This window comes from Apteryx mantelli, chromosome 6 (assembly GCF_036417845.1).
Source record: "Apteryx mantelli isolate bAptMan1 chromosome 6, bAptMan1.hap1, whole genome shotgun sequence".
Lineage (NCBI taxonomy): Eukaryota > Metazoa > Chordata > Aves > Apterygiformes > Apterygidae > Apteryx > Apteryx mantelli.
In genome coordinates, this window is record NC_089983.1 from 30,861,502 (window position 1) to 30,879,836 (window position 18,335).

An 18,335-nucleotide genomic window follows, 5' to 3' on the forward strand; every position below is an offset into this window, starting at 1 on the left:
TCGGGAGAACAGGTGGGAGGCGGTGGTTTCCCGGCTCAATATCCTGTGCTTGCTATTAGAGAACGGTTAGCAGGTGCCCCTCTCTTCTCCCTGTGACTTTATTAAGCAGCCGCTGCTGCTTTGTGCTACCCCGGAGATGCCCTTCCAGCATCACATGGCTGGCTTCAGCTGCCTCCTCGTGTCACCTAGCAGAGGTCCCCCGGTGCTTGCCGTGCCTGTGTTGAACGCGCACCGCTCTGCCTGCTTGTTAGTGCGGGAAGCCTTAATTACAGCCTGAAAATAATAGTCGCTTCCCCCGGGAGCTTCCCGAGTTATTACTGTCGGGTGGGAGAAACTGAGCGGAGAGGGGCGGGGGGGGGGGGGGGGGGCGGCGGCGCCTCCGTGCGCGCCGGCGGGGCGGTTTCAGCACCACGGGCAGCTCCGAGCGGGCGGCGCGGCCGCGGCCCCGGCCCCGGCCCCGCGCAGCTCCGCGCTGCAGCTCCCGCGGCCAGGCGCCCTCCGCGCCCGCGGCCCCGGGGCTCCTGCCGCAGCTGCCCTGCCGCAGCTCGCGAGGACCCGGCGCGCCCTCGGCGCCCTTGCGAGCCGCCCGCTCCGCCCCTCCACCGCGGAGCCGAGGCTCGCAGCGTCTCCGCACCCGGCGGAGCGGGCAGCGCAGCTGCCGCGGGGGATCCCCCTTCCTCCTAGAAGCCGCCACGGCGCCGGGGAGGGGTGTCTGGGGCGGGGGAAAGACCCCTTCGGGGCCACGCCGCGGGAGGGGGAGACGAGCCCGTCCTCCCTGCGGACGGGGACGGCTGCCGAGGGCCTCCCGGTCCCTCCTCCCCCCACACGGCCCCAGCCCCGGCCCCGGGGCAGGCGGGCCGCGCGCGAGGCCCCGGCCGCGGCTCCCCGGCGAGGGCGGCGCCGGGCGCCGTGGGAGGCCCGGCGGTCCCGGGACCGCGGCCCGAGGCCGGAGGGAGAAACAAGGGGGCCGGAGGCGGCGGGGCCGAGCCGAGCCGAGCCGCGGGCCGGGCCGGAGCGGGCTCCCCCCCGCCGCCAGCCCCCTCGGTCCTCGCTCCCCCTTACAGCTGCGGCGGTGGGGGACGTGGCATGTCGCGGCGGTGCCGGGGTGTAGCTCATTCCCGATGCCGCTGTTTGTCGCTGAGTTTTGAAGAGATTTATTGGCTGGCTCTTGCTAAGCCACGCTTGAGTAATCCGAGCTGCCGCGCGCCGTGGTGAAGCCCGGAGGGGGGAACGTCACTCCCTCTGGCAGCGGAGCAACATTAGTCTTCCAGCCCTCTAACCATCACTACAGCGTCGGAAACTGCCGGGTCACAGCCATTTGCTTTGGAAAATTGGCGATGTTTGGTGCTAGAGATCGATTACCCTTGTAATCTCCCCCCCCCTCCTGCTTACCCCACCCCTACCCGCCCCAGACAATAGCGTCCGAGGTCCTCCTGGAAAAAAAATAGAAAAGCAAGGAAAGAAAGAAAGAAAAAGAAAGAAAGAAAGAAAGAAAGAAACTGGGGAATGAATCTGACTCCAGTAGGAAAAACGTGTGTCTAGAAGTGGTGCTAATGGGAAGAGATTTCCGAGCTCCAGAGGACGATGATTTGTCACAAAGGGTAGCTGGCTCGGTGCTTTGGGCTGGAGCCGTGTAGGAGATCCTCGGAGAAGTCCTTGTGCACAGCCAGCCGAAGATCTATACAAACATGCCTGTTCGCAGAGGTCATGTGGCACCACAAAATACATTTTTGGGTACAATCATACGAAAATTTGAAGGGCAAAGTAAGTTCTCTCTTTCTATCTATTTTGCTACAGTAGTTTGATTCTGCTTGTGACTAAATGGACAGCAACTCCGGACTATTTTAAGTTTGTAGCTTGGAAAGAAAACCCAAGAGGTGAGGAGGTGATCCCCGGCAGGAGTGAAATTGTTTCTGATCTAGAATACAGTTTATGGACTTGAATTATTGTTATTTTTTCCCATTTCAAGGGATAGTTTTTATCTTTGACTGGATCCATATTGTATAGCTATAGAAGTTATACCTCTTACCTTCCTCTGAACCAGTGAGATGGCTCTGAAACAGAGCACACAATATTGCTGCCTATGCAATGTCTAAGAAAATCAGCTAGATTTATTATTGTTGCTGTTGTTGTTGTTATTATCACTGTCTTTTTAAAATAAAGCAGAACGGGCGGACTTTGATTTAGAGGAGACAGATAATATACAGAGGAGTTATTAAAGGGAAAGTACACTCTTACCTTGTTGTCATGACTGCATTTTAAAATAGCTGTCAAATATTTTTGCTTTGTTTATGGAAGCCTAAAATATCTATCAAACCAGTGCAAATGCATCCTCAGGGAGTGCCTATGAGATCTTTTTCAATGCAGCAGTTTACTACCTGTCAGAGAGGCTGAAGCTGAAGTGTTTTTCTTGGCTGGAACTCTGGCTTACTGTTAGCATTAAAAAGGAAAACTTGATGCTTAATTTTGTATACAAAAAAAGCCGTTCTGATATATGTACATTTATTTAAATATTTAGCATATTTTTAGTATCAGTCTACAGGAAACCCTCACAGCTAACTCCAGTTTATATACTTGCTCTACCCTCTTATAAATGCACATGCTACCAATTTAATATTTATGTTATTTCAGAATAAAATAAAGACAGTATTTGTAGTCCTTATTTATCTAAATGCTAAGTCAGTGTTGCTACTTGAGTAAAGTTTTACACATGAAAGTGTTTATATGTTGAAGAGAATAAAGCAATATCTAGTAAATTATCAAGTGATAGTGAAAATTCAGCATGATTGAAAGACAGCAGAAAAAGCAAGAGTAAAATCTATATTTTTCTCTCCAAATATTTCATTATGTTCAAAGTATCTTTAAAATTTTGAAGACTTCTACTGCTGACTGGGTATCACATAAAAAGTCTGTTATTAATGTGGTAAGACTTACTGAAGTCAAGGTACCTTGTGTGAATAAGGCAAGCAGAAATTGGTCTGTTACTAACAATAAATATATCAAAGCTGCACATTCTTATTTAAAATGGGAATACTGTGTTATAGTGTTAACAAATGAAATAAGAGTTGAAAGACAACTTTTGCACATCTTTTTCTCAGGTGAGGGTTTGGAAAATGATACTTGACTAAGGCACAGAACTTCAGTACAATATCAAAAGTGTTTCCAACACCACAATCTTTGATTTTGGTGCAATTTCATATTCAGTTTTTACTAAGGAATATTTTGTTTCATAAATGTAACTTCTAAAACAATCACAGAGGAAAACAGTTTATTACATTGTCTTCCAAGCAGTTTGGTTAAAATACTGACTATAAACTTGCTGTCATTCAGCTCAATTAAAAAAAATGCACTGACTAGCCTGAACTGATTGGGCCTGATCTAGCAAGTCCTTTATCTGAGTAGAAACCCCCCCAAAGAACCTACTAACTTTTCAAAGGAGTTCCCCTGGAGTTACTGTTCACAGGATGGAGCTCATCACCCGGGTTTCACTGAAGCTAAAAAAAGATAAAATTTTGAAGTCAAAAGGAGTTTTGCAAAAAGAATTGCACAACCTGGTTTTATTTCCTTGAAAGACAAACAAGCTTCATCTTTAATGTAGTCTAACTTTATTGAAGTTTCTTTAAAAGCTACAGATCAAATTAACTACATTAAATAACTGAAAATCTCCACATTCCAGGCACCCCAGTGAAAAAAAAAACAGGTTGTTTAGCATCCATCCATGCAATTGACGTTTTATGAAATGTTGAAAGAGTACTAAAAAATGCATCACTTTCTTTTACTGCAGATAAAAAATTCATCATTGCTAATGCTAGAGTGCAGAATTGTGCTATCATCTACTGCAATGATGGGTTCTGTGAGATGACTGGATTCTCCAGGCCAGATGTCATGCAGAAACCTTGCACCTGTGATTTTCTTCATGGACCAGAGACCAAAAGACATCATATTGCCCAAATTGCCCAAGCACTGCTTGGGTCAGAGGAGAGGAAAGTAGAAGTCACCTATTATCACAAAGACGGTAAAGTGTCTTTTTATTTTCAATATTTTCTGTTTGGTTAGTTGATCAGTTGACTGGTAGAAGAAGTATGTGAGACTGGCTGGCCAGACCCTTAGCTGGAGTAGTGTTGAAACTCCCTTGAAGTCCAGGGCAGGTACGCTGACGCACACCAGTGGGGAATCTGCCCTGAAAGTGGTGGGTGTATACAGCATGGCACTGTTCACCCTAGCAGCCGACTGAAGTTAGTGCCATATTTGCAACTGTTGAACCAAAATTCTCCTCTCAGTTCAGTAGGTGTAAATCAGGTGTAAATCTATGAAAGTAAACAGCTCTACAACAATGAAAAGATAACAGACAGCGTAAAGGGAACATCCCATGGATGTTAATTTTTATGAACTCTTTCATCTCACAGAAGGTAGAAGTCAAATAAATAAATTTCAGAGGACTCTGCTAGCCTCACACAAATGGAACAGTGACATGATTTAAATGCAATATTTTACTGGAAAAAGCACAACAAATTTAAAAGCAAAATTTGGCCCGATAAAGGAAATCGTAATTTAAAAAGCATTTACTTATAAAGGGACAAATCTTTTTCAGAGATGAGCTATTGTGAAGTTGGTGTAGCTACATTTAAGTCACAGGAGTTGTCCTAGAATTATGTAAAAATTCACAGTACAAATTCTGTGATGGTTAAACTATGAAGAGCTTTCCGTTTTTCAGTGAAGACAATGTAATCCATTTAACGCTCTTACTGATATAAGGAAGAATGGGTGAATCTGCTCTGCTGATACTTTTTCCCTGTTGAGAGCATAAAATGAATAAATGTCTGTATTTGCAGATTTAGCAAATGCGTAAGCATGAAAACTAATTATGACACTTTACAGTTATATGTAGGCTGTTTTTTTTTCTTTTCTTGATTACCCAGTGTTATTTACAGGAACGTCTGTCTTTCAAACAAATCCAAGTAATGAATAAGTACAGTGTACCTTATTCTATCACTTGCTGTGTATACACTCATGGGAGAAGGAAAAGGAAATTCATATTCAAATGCTGAAACTAAATTAGTTCTGGAGAAGTGCCAATGTGTTGTTTGCATCAATTTTAGAATCACATGCAATGGATGCTCTCACATTTTAAAGTCACAGAGTTAAATCCTGTTCTTATTTATTCTGTTGTTATCTCAGAGACACTTAAGTAATATTATTTTTAGCTTAGGCTGTTATAATTCAGATAGAACTCACACCAACCATTCTGCCCACGTTGCCAATATTTAAGCATATTCGTTTTAGAGAATATATTCCTATTAAAAGCTTTTATTCTTAGATCTGGTTCGGTGGTCTGGATCAGATTTTGGTCAAGATCTGTTGTTGTAGCTGTGTCTTGATTGTAGATTTCTCAGGGGACTTGACACTGTGTGTCTTGGACACATCTAGCCTGTGTTTGTGTTAACTTGACATGTGTTAAAAATAATATCGCAAAAGGAGTATGTCGTTGCTAACTTTAACAGCCACCAGCCTGGAGTACTGTTTTGAGATCCGGTCATTCAAAAGCGCTTCAAACTCCCAAGATATTGGGAGGTAGGGAAAGGCGCAGAACTAAAGCACTGCTTATCTGTCAGTTACTGTAAATATACGTATTTCAGAAATGCTGAATTCTGGCATCATGCAGCATGCCATAATCTGTTTGATAAAATCAACCCAAAACTGTTCATTAAAACTGTCATGTTTTTTGTAAATAATTTTGAATTTTGAAGCACATTACAAATGAGAGCTATAGATTATTCAGTGTAAACAATCCTGTGCATAAGGGTTTTCAATAACTTCACTTCCGTGAATAGTTACTTTAAATTGAAAGATTAGTATTTTAAAAGTACTAACATTACTATGTTATGATATCTCTAAAGGTTAAGGAATTTCAAAAGCTACAGACAATATTTCTAAACAAATAAGGGTTGAATTCTTCAAAATTTTACTAGTCAAAATGTCAAAAATGACTTAATGTATGCACTAGATGTGCCACTAAATCTAAACATATACAGGTGAAATATTTTGAATTTAAATATAACTTAAAACATCAAGTCACTGATTTGAGGCAAAAAATTGCTGAAATGCAAGATAGGTCTGACACCCAAAAACATAACTTGACAGCTTGATCATTTATTGTACATACAAACTTTTTTGTTTTGTTCCACATAATGTTCAAGTTTCCTCATAAAAGAAAGTAGGATAAAGATCTAAAGTTTGTGTGGTATTATAAAATTGGAACTACATGTATGATGGATTTAATTTCAGTAAACATGTTCTTCAGTTATTTTAAATTACTGAAGAGCTATACTTTACTTTTCATCTAAGATTCATGAATGTATTTTATATAGAACTATATACAAAGTAGTGAAGTAGTGACAGCTAACAAGGACTTTCTCTGGGTCCTGAAGCAGGATGAATTAAATGAATTTTCTAAAAAGTTGTGAGTTTAGTGTCTGGTTAATTGCTTATTTTGTATTGTGTGTTGTGAGTGAATATGAGTATATTTTTAAGAGCTCAATACTAGAGCAGTTAGAAATATAACTTTTTCCATGTGAGTAACCCAAGTGAATATCCAATGAAGTACCAACTGCTTGAAAGTTTGATTTGACATTATGTATATATACATTCCATAGCCACCTGCTGTACACTTGTAGACGCACATAATACTTAAGCATACAGAGGAGGAAGATAACTCATGAAAGCGTGTGAACGGCTTAAGGTTCCACCGATGGGGGTTTCTGAAGACCATGCTACGCAGTCCTGAATAAATGCCCAGTGAATTGCAATTAAAAGCTTATTTCATATCGTACTATCATTTACTCTACATAAGCCACTGATTGCATTAAAAATTATTTTAGAATTTTAAATTAAAGCAAATGTCAATGGGATCATATATTCCTTCACTTATAAAGGTAATCTGACTTTAGATATCCAGCAATGCAGATATCAGAGAGAGAGTCACTGTATAGCTAATGCTTTTTCTTTTTAATACTAAATATCACACCTCAAATAGTTTTAAAATGTCACAGCTTTAAAGTTCAACTTAGAAGGAAGTTCTTGCACTAGAAAAGAGATACTGAACGCATACTGGGAATTAGGATTCTGGTGTTCTCAATTCGTCTATATTCTACTTCTCTAGCTGAATAAACTGCATGATTTTGAGTTTTAAACATCTTGATGATGCAAGACCGAACGCTGCTGTTCATTGCTGTAATTTTTAGGCCAGATCACACATTTGAAGAGAAGGGGATAGAAGGGTGGGAAAATTTGTGTAGCAGGGTGATTTTTGGAAAATGGCAGCTGTTTGAAACTCCACTGCTTCAAACACAGTAGACAGAAGGTACAATGGCCAAAGGAGATCACAAATTCAGTGTCTCCTACTTTTACAAATGTGCTACCTCAATTGAGCATGTTCCCCTTTTCACTGCACAGGATGGGGAGGGTGCAGAGGAGAGGGGAGAGTATTCGTGGTAGTTCTGTATAATAGTTTAGACGGCATGAAGGTGGGATGCCAGCATTACTTACACAACCAGCTGGCCACATCCCAACAACACCAACTCCTTATGTTCACAGAAGTTTTTAACATTTGCAGCTAAAAGCCTTACTAGCTCCTTATACACTATTCGTATCAGAATAAGACTGTTAACACCATAGCCTACGTTTTGCTTTAATTTCTCTTCACTCATTTTTCCTTTAGCAAGGGTATTTACACATTCCAGACTATTCAGGCAAAGTTCTAATCCTCTGTCCTGTCACAGTAGCTCCACAGTACGCAATACATAGTCATCAAAAGAACTAATGACTACTGAGAAAAAAGGTTAATGTCAGCAGATAGATGCCAAATTTACAAATTGTAACCACACAAGAAGCTCCATAAAAGTCAACAGGACTACTCATGGGATTAAAGACTCAGTAAATTCCTTTTTTATAAAAATATCCCTTTTTTAAAATAACAATAGATAAATATATGCAAATCACAAGAACTATTATTTTGAAACAGATTTTTTTTTTAATCTTGCCCATTAGGCATTAACATCTGCTAAATCAAAAATTATACTTTGATATCAAAGTAACTGTATAGTATGCTCCTCATATTTCACAACTTCATTTCCACAAGTTATTTAGCTCTATGATCTGTATTAGAGATAGGTGAAGGCAAGATATTGTTTATACAGAATATCAATTCTTATTTTAATAAAGTTATTTGTGGTGAAAATGTTTGACAGCTCTTCCTTTGAGGACTCTATTTTGCAGTTTAAGTCATTATTGCATAAATCATTCTTGACAGCTGTAAAATATTGCTTGAGGTGGTAAAGCTGTAAAGCTTTTGACATAAAAAGTATAATTATTTAGGGATTGAAAATGGATAGATGATAATCAGAAAGGATTGTACCACACTGAATACTTTCTTGCTTTCTACTATGTACTTTGCAGACAACAGTAGACTACATCTAAGCAGTTAGCCTACAGAGTATATTTGTTAGAAGGAAGGGAGGAGATCACTTATCCAATAAACATCAGATATTCTAGGGATGAGAAGTACTACAGAAGACTATAGGTTTGAGTAAAGATAAGATCAGTAGCAATATTTGCAGACTGTTTACAAACCTCACAAAGTAGTTGTCTTTTATCACCTGTTTGTCTTTTATCAATTAAAAAAACAACTGAAAACAACTGAAAGACTCTTGCATGTGTGTTGAGCCCCTTTAGACAAGTTCTAACATGAGGGTCAGCCAGCATGGTTTTGGCAGGCTCAGTGCCTTAACCAGAGCTGATGAGAAGCAGAGGACAATGAATCAAGAATCATTCAGTAACATCCTGCTGTTGTAGGAGTTCTTGGTATAAGAAATACTATCTGATTGCATTTTGATAAAGAAAGGTTAACCCCTTTACCAAAATACTTTTAATGTGAGTTTTCCCAAACATTCTTAAAGAAATCTTGGAACAAATCCAGAATGTTACTAAAGGTGCTGAAATATTGGAAATGGATGACCTTTCTTCATGCCTGCAGTGTGATATTTGCTTCTCCTTAGGTTTCAGTACTCGTCCCAAGGGATGATACTGTCCTTCGTCCCATTCAGCGTTGCTATGCTTGCAACAGGAAGCACCATCTGCAACGATGAGAATATCTCATTCACCCATCCCCATTCAGTCATGGCTCCTGTGCCTGGTTACAATTGTTGGTTATTTCTTACTCACATTTCACATGAGACACTTAATGGTAATGATAAAGCAGCTTTCAGACATACTAAGTAGATTTATTTAGGGGCCAATCTCAACTATACTCTTCAATTCGTTGGCTTTCTAGTATATCATTTTTTCTTCTCGGGTTAAGAGGAATTTATTTTCAATAAGAAGGGAGCTTTTATAGAAGATCATTTTTCCCTTTCACGTATTGCTGCAAATGGGAGACGTTATCTGGCACAAAAATTAAAGTGCCTTAAAAATTCTCTTTATGTCAGCATTTAGGGCCGGACAGGTATGATTAGATATATCTAATTTTAACAAATAATGAATACAAATATTATTATTATTATTATAGCTACTGAATCTTTAATAGAAAAAAATCTTACTGGGTTTGGCAAAATTCTTTCTGAGAATTTTAAATTCCACTATGCCACAAATAAACCTGCAGGCTGGTTGATCACAAGGAGTCTTTCATTTCAGTACAGTGTACAGGAAGAACTTTTCTGCCACTGGACCTCTATCATATAGGTTTACAGCAGGATTAAGAAAGTTTATAGGGTCAATTTACATTAATCAAGGGACCCAAATTTCCCTTACTTGAGCTGCAAAGAATCACTGTTTGCTGTCTTTAGAAGAGAGAGGCCCACAGTGGTAAGGAAGGTGTCATAATCTGGAGACAAGTAGCACTAGAAGGTTATAATATTATATACATATTCAAACTTCAAATTTTTCTAAATTATTTACAATTTTAGCATCCAATGGAGAAGAGTTTCATCTTTTAATTAGGCACTGCCTGAAAAAGTGTTTTATCTTCTTTAAATATGCTCCTTTAGGTTTTAGTGAAAGCAAATTTGTTCTTGAGTTGTGAGACAAGAAAAACAGAAGCTGTTAGTCTATTTTTTGGTACAGTTTCATAAAATTTTATTGTATCTTCTTTACCTCTTTAGTTTGTATCTTTTCTAATATTACATTCTGATAGGAGAGTTCTTCCATATTCCTAACTCATGTTATTGATTGGTTCTTTGTTTTCTCCACTGAACTGTCCCATTTATCAAAAAGAGATAGAGAGAGCAAATCAGATATCACCCTTAGCAATAGACTTGGGGAGAAAGCAATTGTCTTTCTAATAGCAGCCTAATGTGTGTTTAGTATTACACAAACTTCAGAACGTTGCACTTTGAATAGTATCAATGTTGACATTGGTGCTGCTCTCTCTAGTTTAATGCAAAGGAAAGAGAATAGTGGTGTGGATTATATTTTGACTGTCTCAGTGGTTTCAGTCTAGTTTTAAAATGTTCCCTACCTATTTGACTTATCAGTGCATGACTCAGTCTATGTGCTAGATAGTCCATATTCTTCGCAGCTTCCTAGCTAAGTATGAAGATGTTAAACCAAGCAGCACGGGATTTGCATTGGCAAGAGCAAGCTGACTGTGGAAATAGCTAACTCACTGTGGAAACCACATATCTCAGAAGCAATCAGAACTGTAGCAATGAGTCTGGATCTAAGCAGAGCGGATACATGACAGTGGCAGTGGGGCCATGCGGCTCTATAGTTACAGCTGGTTTCACACAGTCCACATATCTGAAAGTTCATATCTCTAAAGTGAGGGGTATGGGTGCTAAAATTTTGTATAGTTTGGACTTTTTACTCTAGTAGGCGTTTTTGCTTTTAAAGGAAATAGCATACATATCTGAATAATCTTTTAGAAGTTAAATGAAAATTTCATTTGGAAAGCAGAATTCCAGCCATAGCTAGTCACAAAGCTAGACTTCTTGACCTCCAGCATTTCCATAGAAATTTTAAGTCCCCTCACTAACTTCCTGGTGTAATATAACCTTTTTGTATCTGTTTTTCCCAGTTTCTTGCATGCTATAACCACAGTGAAATCTCATCAGTCAAGACCACTACAAAGGTTACCAAAACACAGCCTAAAAAAACACCAACGTAAACAGAGTAAGGGAAGGTCCTGTTGTCTTCTTCTATTTCATTAACCACACTCTAGTTACAGATCTTATTATACCCTACTTTTGATAAGGCACACTATCACGGCACTGGTGTATCCAGAAAAATAATTTATTTCAGCAGTACTGTGTTGTTGTTAAAGATGAGCAGTGATATGATCAAAACTTAAAGATGGTGTTTAAATGTCAACATTATTAACTATTTCATTGCTGACAGTTTCAGTAGAAATGAATAGAAGAAAGTTTAGGCCAGAAATCACAGCTGCCTGCTTGCTACAAGTTCTTGCTTCTCCATCTTTGCTCTTCCCTAGCATCGTATAATTAACAAAAATCGTTTTCATTTTACATTGTGCACTGACCTCATTTAAATCTCTCATTTGCCACATGAGACCGCAATGGCGACAAGAAATTCTTGACTAAATTCAGATCAGACAAAGAAACAAATACCCTGAAATTAGGATATATCACAAAACTAAAATAGACCAATTCCTGACAATATTAACTTGTGAAATGTAGGCCTCTTCAGAGCAGGTACATGGGATTATACTGTAACTGCTTATTTCTTCTACCAGAAACACTCCTAATGACCTGAGAGATAGATAGCAATATCTACATTTAGAGGACTTGTCTTATATACCCACAGTTTTCACAGAATTAAACTGCAATTTTTAATTTTTGTCAGCATTAAGAATCCTGGTGCCTAGGTGTTAGACCACTGAGAATATAGATATATTAAGGCATTTCTAACTAGTATTCAGCTGGATCTGAGTTTCTATGTGCAAAGACAATAAATTATGTAAGAAATGTACAACAGATAGACAAAACCTTCCTGATTTTATTCCACAGAGTAGGGAGGCAGAGGTGACTTCAGACCAAAACAGATATATACTACTTTTTTCCCTTCCTCCTATACCTAAGTTACTTGAGAAGCAGTTAATCATCATGTAAATATGCTTCATTCCTAAAACATGTGTTTTAAAGCACTTATTCCCAGCTGTTCTCAGACTTTAGAGTCTATGCCCTTTTGAGAATATTTATTTCTTAGAGCATTCTCTGCTGATTTTCATTCAAATCAATGCAAGTGTATCTCTGAAAATAGCTTGCAAATTTCCTCCTTTTAAAACTCATTTGTGCCAATCCGCTTTGCTCCTTCCTCTCTGGAAAAAATGCAGGATAATCTCATTAGTATTTTGCATGTTTATGGCTATTCTACAAGAAAGCATTTCTTTTTGTACTTGCAAAAGAATATGAATCTCAATATTCCATAAATCCTATTGTCACGATATTTAAGGTAAAACACTGTTGCAGCTCTGTCTACTTGTTTGGAAAATGGCTTGCAATTCACAAATGGAAAAGAAAGAAAACCTGGAAAATGGCTTGCAATTCACAAATGGAAAAGAAAGAAAACCTAAAGTCCATATTGTGTTTAATAATGATAATAAAAAAAAGCAAAATGTGATCCTTTTTCCATTGCAAGTGCCCAATATCACTTCTGTGTGATAAAACATACCAAGAATCAATTTAATAACAAAGTGCATCCCACAGAAATGATAAGACTTCCCAAAAAGACTCTGGAGTCCATTTGTATCCCATTGACAATGTACCATACTACATAAAAGAATAACAGTTTTGAAATACAAAATTAAGTATCTATAACTCAATATCTGAGTCTTCCCTATAGGTTATTGGAGCAGCTCATAAGCTGGTGTAAGAAGATGGCTTATGTATCAATCCAGGTCCACAATTTAGAGCATCCTCAGTGCTTCTCCAAGTTATACTGATTGCTTATGGCAAGAAACCGAAGCAGCACAAAAGCTACTTTAGTACTTTTACTCACAGAGTTTCAAATAAATGTTTTGGAGAGGGACAAAGAAGATTTTGAGTACTGTTTGTGGGCAACCACAAAGCCATATGAAGACATACTTGCTCTCTGTCCTGAAACTGGCAAATCCCTCTCTCATATCCTGAGCAGAATCTGAAGTACGAGGAGCTGGTCTCAAATGCTTTAAAACATAATTAAGTAACTACTGCTCTAGCCACAAGCAGTCTGGTATGTGTGATGTTTATAGCCCAGGTGCTAGGTGCAGGTGGCATCTCTCTTCCCTGATTACTGTTTGTTCAAGGAGTGGAAAGGAGGAAGGACTATATGGTCCACAGACACCTCTTCTTCCTAGCTGACAGGTATGTCATTCTATTTTCTAAAAACAAGTACAAAACCAAGAATATCACAGCTGAGAAAGCTTTTCTAGTGGACCAGGCAGGTCTATTTACAATCATTTCTGGTTCTCTTTTGACCTCTTTTATAAAGAATCGGATCCTGTGGAAGAAGAATTGCCAGTAGTGTTACTGTCTTTGCAGAACTTGAAATATGCAAAAATATAATTATTAGCCATTTAAATATACTCTGTGTGGCTGCCTGTTTTTCAAACATGATTTCTCTCACATTTGTATGTGCAAGAGCTTTTGTCATTGTTTCACAAGAAGTGGATTGTTTGCTTCTTAAGTAATACTTTGGTCATAGTACCTTTTCATTACAGTTTCAGACCATTTTCCTGTAAATGAAAAGTTGTGAATAAAATACTTCTACTTTCTGAAGAATTTAAGAAAATATATCAACCAGGGTTCTGAAATGACAGGAAAACAATTCTACATGCATCACTTTGTTGCCTGGAGAGTAGATTATCCAAACTTTTTTTCCCCTTAAGGACCACTGGCACTAAAATTTTGGACATATCTAAAGTATCGTAGGCATGAAGATTACATTGAGATTCAACTTCTCCAAGGAAACGACTGACATAACTTTTACATGTGAAAGTAAATTTAGGAATAGATTTTCAATTATGTGTATTGTGTGTATATGCATTATAAAAAGGTAATCCTCCCTCTCAAGGGATTTAAGAGCCACTTTGAGGAATTGCCATAATTACCCCTTGTCCCATCACAAACAGACATGCTATAATTCCAAACAGTTTTTTAAAGCATTATTCTTATTAAATGCATTCAATCACAGGAAATATTAAGCAAACAGTAAATTAAAGGGACTCCTAAAGAGCCAGCTGGCTAACACACAAAGTCTTTGGTCCTGGAAGACAAAGACTATTCTTGAAAAGTTGTGCCTGCTGTCATTCTCTACTGTATTCCTGCACTATCCCCCTCTTCTCTTTTCTAGGATAGTACACCAAGGTTGTATTGCAATATTTCTGAGTATGAACAGGAGCACTATATGTATAAATAATTTGCCAAAAGTAACCCAACTCCCAGCCCTATTTACTCAAGAATGACTGAGTCCAAGAAATGGATAATAGAGCCAGAATATGAAAAGACATTCAGCAGGGAATAGTTTTGTAAAACATCCTTTTGATGGCAATAGCACTGAATAGGAATTATTCTTAAACCAATATTTAAGATCAGATATTTGGTACCATAACTGTCCCAAAGTACTGTTTTTGCCATGTCTGAGAAAGAGTCACTCTAGGAGGATGCAGTTGTATGTCTACCCTGACTGTAGTACAGGGGAATTTCTAGAGAAACTGCATTTACTGTTAGAAATGCTTTACGCAGTGATGAGTCCCAAGTGCTGGAACAGGGCTAGAGGCAGTGAGTACCAAATGAGTACACCTGCGGTTATTCTGAACTGCAAAGGGGCCATACTGTTTCCTACCCTGTCACAGGATTAAAGAATGCAAAGACAGAATCAAGTAATGTTCATATTTTCCCCCCACATAAGCCCTGTGCCAAGCTCAGTCCTCAGGGTTTCCAAATTTGATACAGAAAATAGAACTGCCAAATATATGACAAAGAAAAAAATGGGGGAGGCATGGTTAAGAAACTCCAGTTGCTGCTAAGCTCACACTTTTCCCAAACAGAATAAAATTCTCATCATTTGCAACTCTCACATTGGACTTTATTGTGATAGTTGTAGCACTTATTCAGAAGAATCATGAATCAGTCATACAGAGCCTATGAATCATTCTTAGACTACATGGATATTTTAAAAGAAAGCAGAACTTTATTTCATCTGAATATTATTTAACTTGTGCTTCATATATCATATAACAAATGAGGGTTTATTTCCTCCCCAAACCAAACAACTCCCACTCTCCAAACAATCCATAAAAATAACACAAATTTCATCAGACTCTAGCTTGATTCAGCTTTTATAGGTGTTTATAATGGAGTTTCTCCTGCACAGTCCTGAATATTTGAGAGAATTACATAAACTTACCAAGAGGAAAATGGGCATTTCTGCAGGATATAGTATATCTGTTCAGGTTCGGCTAGGTCATCTCTAAACTTGATATATCAAGCAGGGGTAGTCTTATAATGTAGTTAAGATTGCAACTTTTTCCTCTCTTGGATTTCACCCTTTGTTTGTATCTTGTTTTTTAGAAACTGGCACTGCTACATCTGTATAACATGTAAAGCTGTGTTTCATACGAGAATCTTTAAACAGCAATCACTCAGCTGTGTTTGCTTTAGGAAGGCCTTTTCCTAGTGTGGTGTATATTCTAACTAATAGATATCATTTTATCATTTCAGTATAGCAAAGAAGTCCTCTTGTAAAGATGTTGCATCAGTCTTTTATAGCCATCATATTTTCATAGTACCACAGAAGAATTTAGGTTGGGTTGGAACTCAGGGGTTGTCTAGTCCAACTGCCTGCCCAAAGCAGGAGCAATGCTGAATTCAGACTAGATTGCTTAAGTTGAGTCCAGCTGTGTTCTGAAAACAACCAGGATGGAGATTGGACAGTCCCTCTGGGCAACCTGTTACAATGCTTAATTATCCTCATAGTGAATTACTTTTTTCCTTATATCATGTCACAACCTCCATTTCAATTTTTTTCCGATAACTTCCTCAAAAGTACTGGAAGATTGCTATTACATCCCCCTGAAGCCAGGCTCCTGGTTAAGGACAGTTTTCTCAGTCTCTCCTCACAGGACATGCTGCAAATCCCTACCCATCCTGGTGGCCTGTGCTGGGCTCACTCAGATTTATCAAAATCTCTCTTGTACTAGGGGTCCAAAACCAAATGCAGCATCCCAGGCAGGATCTAATGAGTACTGAGGGAAAAAAGGGAGTAATCATTTTCTTGATCTATTGGCTACAGTCCTGATGATACAGCCTGGTATGCTGTTAGCCATCATTTCTTCAAGGGTACACAGCTAACCCACTACCCCCACCGGGACCCCCAGGTCCTTTTCAGCAGAGTTCCCAGCATTTATCGTTGCAGGCAGTTAGTCTGTCCCAGGTGCACAACTTACGTTTGTCTTTTGTTGAATTTCCTGATGTTCCTGTTGGCTCATTTCTCCAACCTGCCTAGGTTCCTCTGAATGGCAGCCCTGCCCTGGAGTGCACTGACTGTACATCCCAATTTGATATGGTCCACAAACATGATGAAGGAGTATCTTTCACTTGCTCCAGGTCATTGATAAAGATGTTAAACAAGTTAGGTCCCAGGACAGACTCCTGAGAAACTCTGCTTGTCACTAGCCTCTGGGTAGAGTATGAACTGTTGAACTATTAACCACTACCCTATGAGCCTGATATTTCAGTCAGTTTTTCACCCATTTAGTAAAAATATCCCAGTGTGGATTCAAGGATACCATGGAAGACCATATCACAAGGTTTGTGTAAGTCAATGTAGATGACATTCACTGCTCTCCCTTCACCACAGATGTCATCATTTCATCAGAGAAGGCAATCAGACAAGCACGATTTATCTTTGGTAAATCCATGCTGGCTAGAGTATCAGTACCCTTCTCCTTCACATGCCCAGAAATGGCTTCCAGAAGGACTTGCTCTGTGATTTTGTCAGGGACTGAAGTGAGGCTAACCAGCCTGTAGTTCCCCAGATCATCCTTTCTGCCCTTTTCAAAGGTGGGTGAAATATTTGCCTTTCTCTAGTCGGTAGGGATGTGATCTCCATGATATTTCAGAGATGACAGCTAGTGGCCTTGTGATGGTATCAGCCAAGACCCCTGGATGTATCCTGCCTTACCCGATGGATTTGACTGGACCGAGATTTCTCAAGAGATCCCTGACTCAATCCTCTTCCACTATTGGTTGCCCCTTCCATCCTTGAACTCTGACTCAAGGCACAAATGCCTGGGAGATGGTCAGTGAAGACTGAGGCAAAGAATGTATTGAGTACTTCAGCCTCATCTGCATCCCCTGTCCTAATTCACCCACCCCATTGAGCATCCAGCTCACATTATCCTTGTTTATTCTTGCACTGCTAACACAACTAGCAGAAGAAGCCCTTCTTGTTGCCCTTGATATCCCTAGAGTTTCAACTCTAGCTGAGCTTTGTCTTTCCTAACACCATCGCATGCCTGAGCGGTGCTTCTATATTCCTCCTTTGTAGCCTGTCCTCATGTCCACCTCCTATATATGCGCTTTTTGCACTGAAGTTCAGTCATGAGTTCCCTGTTTAGCCAAGGCAGTATCCTGATATATCTACTCATTTTCTGAGTACTGGTATGGACTATTCTTGTATTTGAAGGACACTGCTGGACCTATACCCTCTAGAAAGTTTGAGGGACAAATGAGTCAGTTGCCATGTTCTTCCTTAATTTTTGTTAACGCAATAGCCCGTAATAGCTATTTTCCACATCTTTTATTATACTAATTGGCATTTTGTACTGCTTTTATAGATTCCTCTTGCTTGAATGTCCAATATTATTTCAAGATTTATAAAATTTCATGTAGCTTAGGTATACTTATACATGCCTTATGAAATCCTGTTTATGTTGTATGTCAAAGCTGATGGAAACTGCAACCATATTTCATCTCTAGGTAATTGCTTGCCACAAGGTCTTTTCCAACTGTCATTACTAATGTGCTATATGCTATAAATTCCAAGTTGATATCTATTATATTATGAGGAATTATCTGGTTTACTTAGTGGTTTCCTGTATCAGAACGCAATCTGCCTGGCCTGTTAAGCATCAGCCTGGTTTTCTTTAGGAGATTTTTAATACAAACATTTGTTTGAGTAAAGAAGAAAATGGATCTTTTAGTGATTACTTTTATCATGGTTTACAATCATTTGGACAGTTCATGCTAAAGATAATTGTGGTGAAGGTCTTCTTGTAAGTTTTAGAAGCAGCTAATCAATTGTGTTCTCATACTGGGGGATAAACATAATTGCCATTGGCAAAC

The 18,335-nt window shown here is 39.3% G+C and overlaps 1 protein-coding gene across 1 annotated transcript in view; it reads left to right on the forward strand.

The window, feature by feature from the left end:
- Positions 1 to 1,498: 1,498 nt before the first annotated feature.
- The window catches only part of KCNH7 (potassium voltage-gated channel subfamily H member 7), a 242,519-nt gene continuing 225,682 nt past the window's right edge, over positions 1,499 to 18,335 (forward strand). The window contains exons 1-2 of the mRNA XM_067298547.1: positions 1,499 to 1,764; positions 3,785 to 4,015. Of these exons, the coding sequence (XP_067154648.1) occupies positions 1,689 to 1,764; positions 3,785 to 4,015 (307 nt within the window). The 5' untranslated portion in view covers positions 1,499 to 1,688. The remainder of the gene's footprint in view (positions 1,765 to 3,784; positions 4,016 to 18,335) is intronic.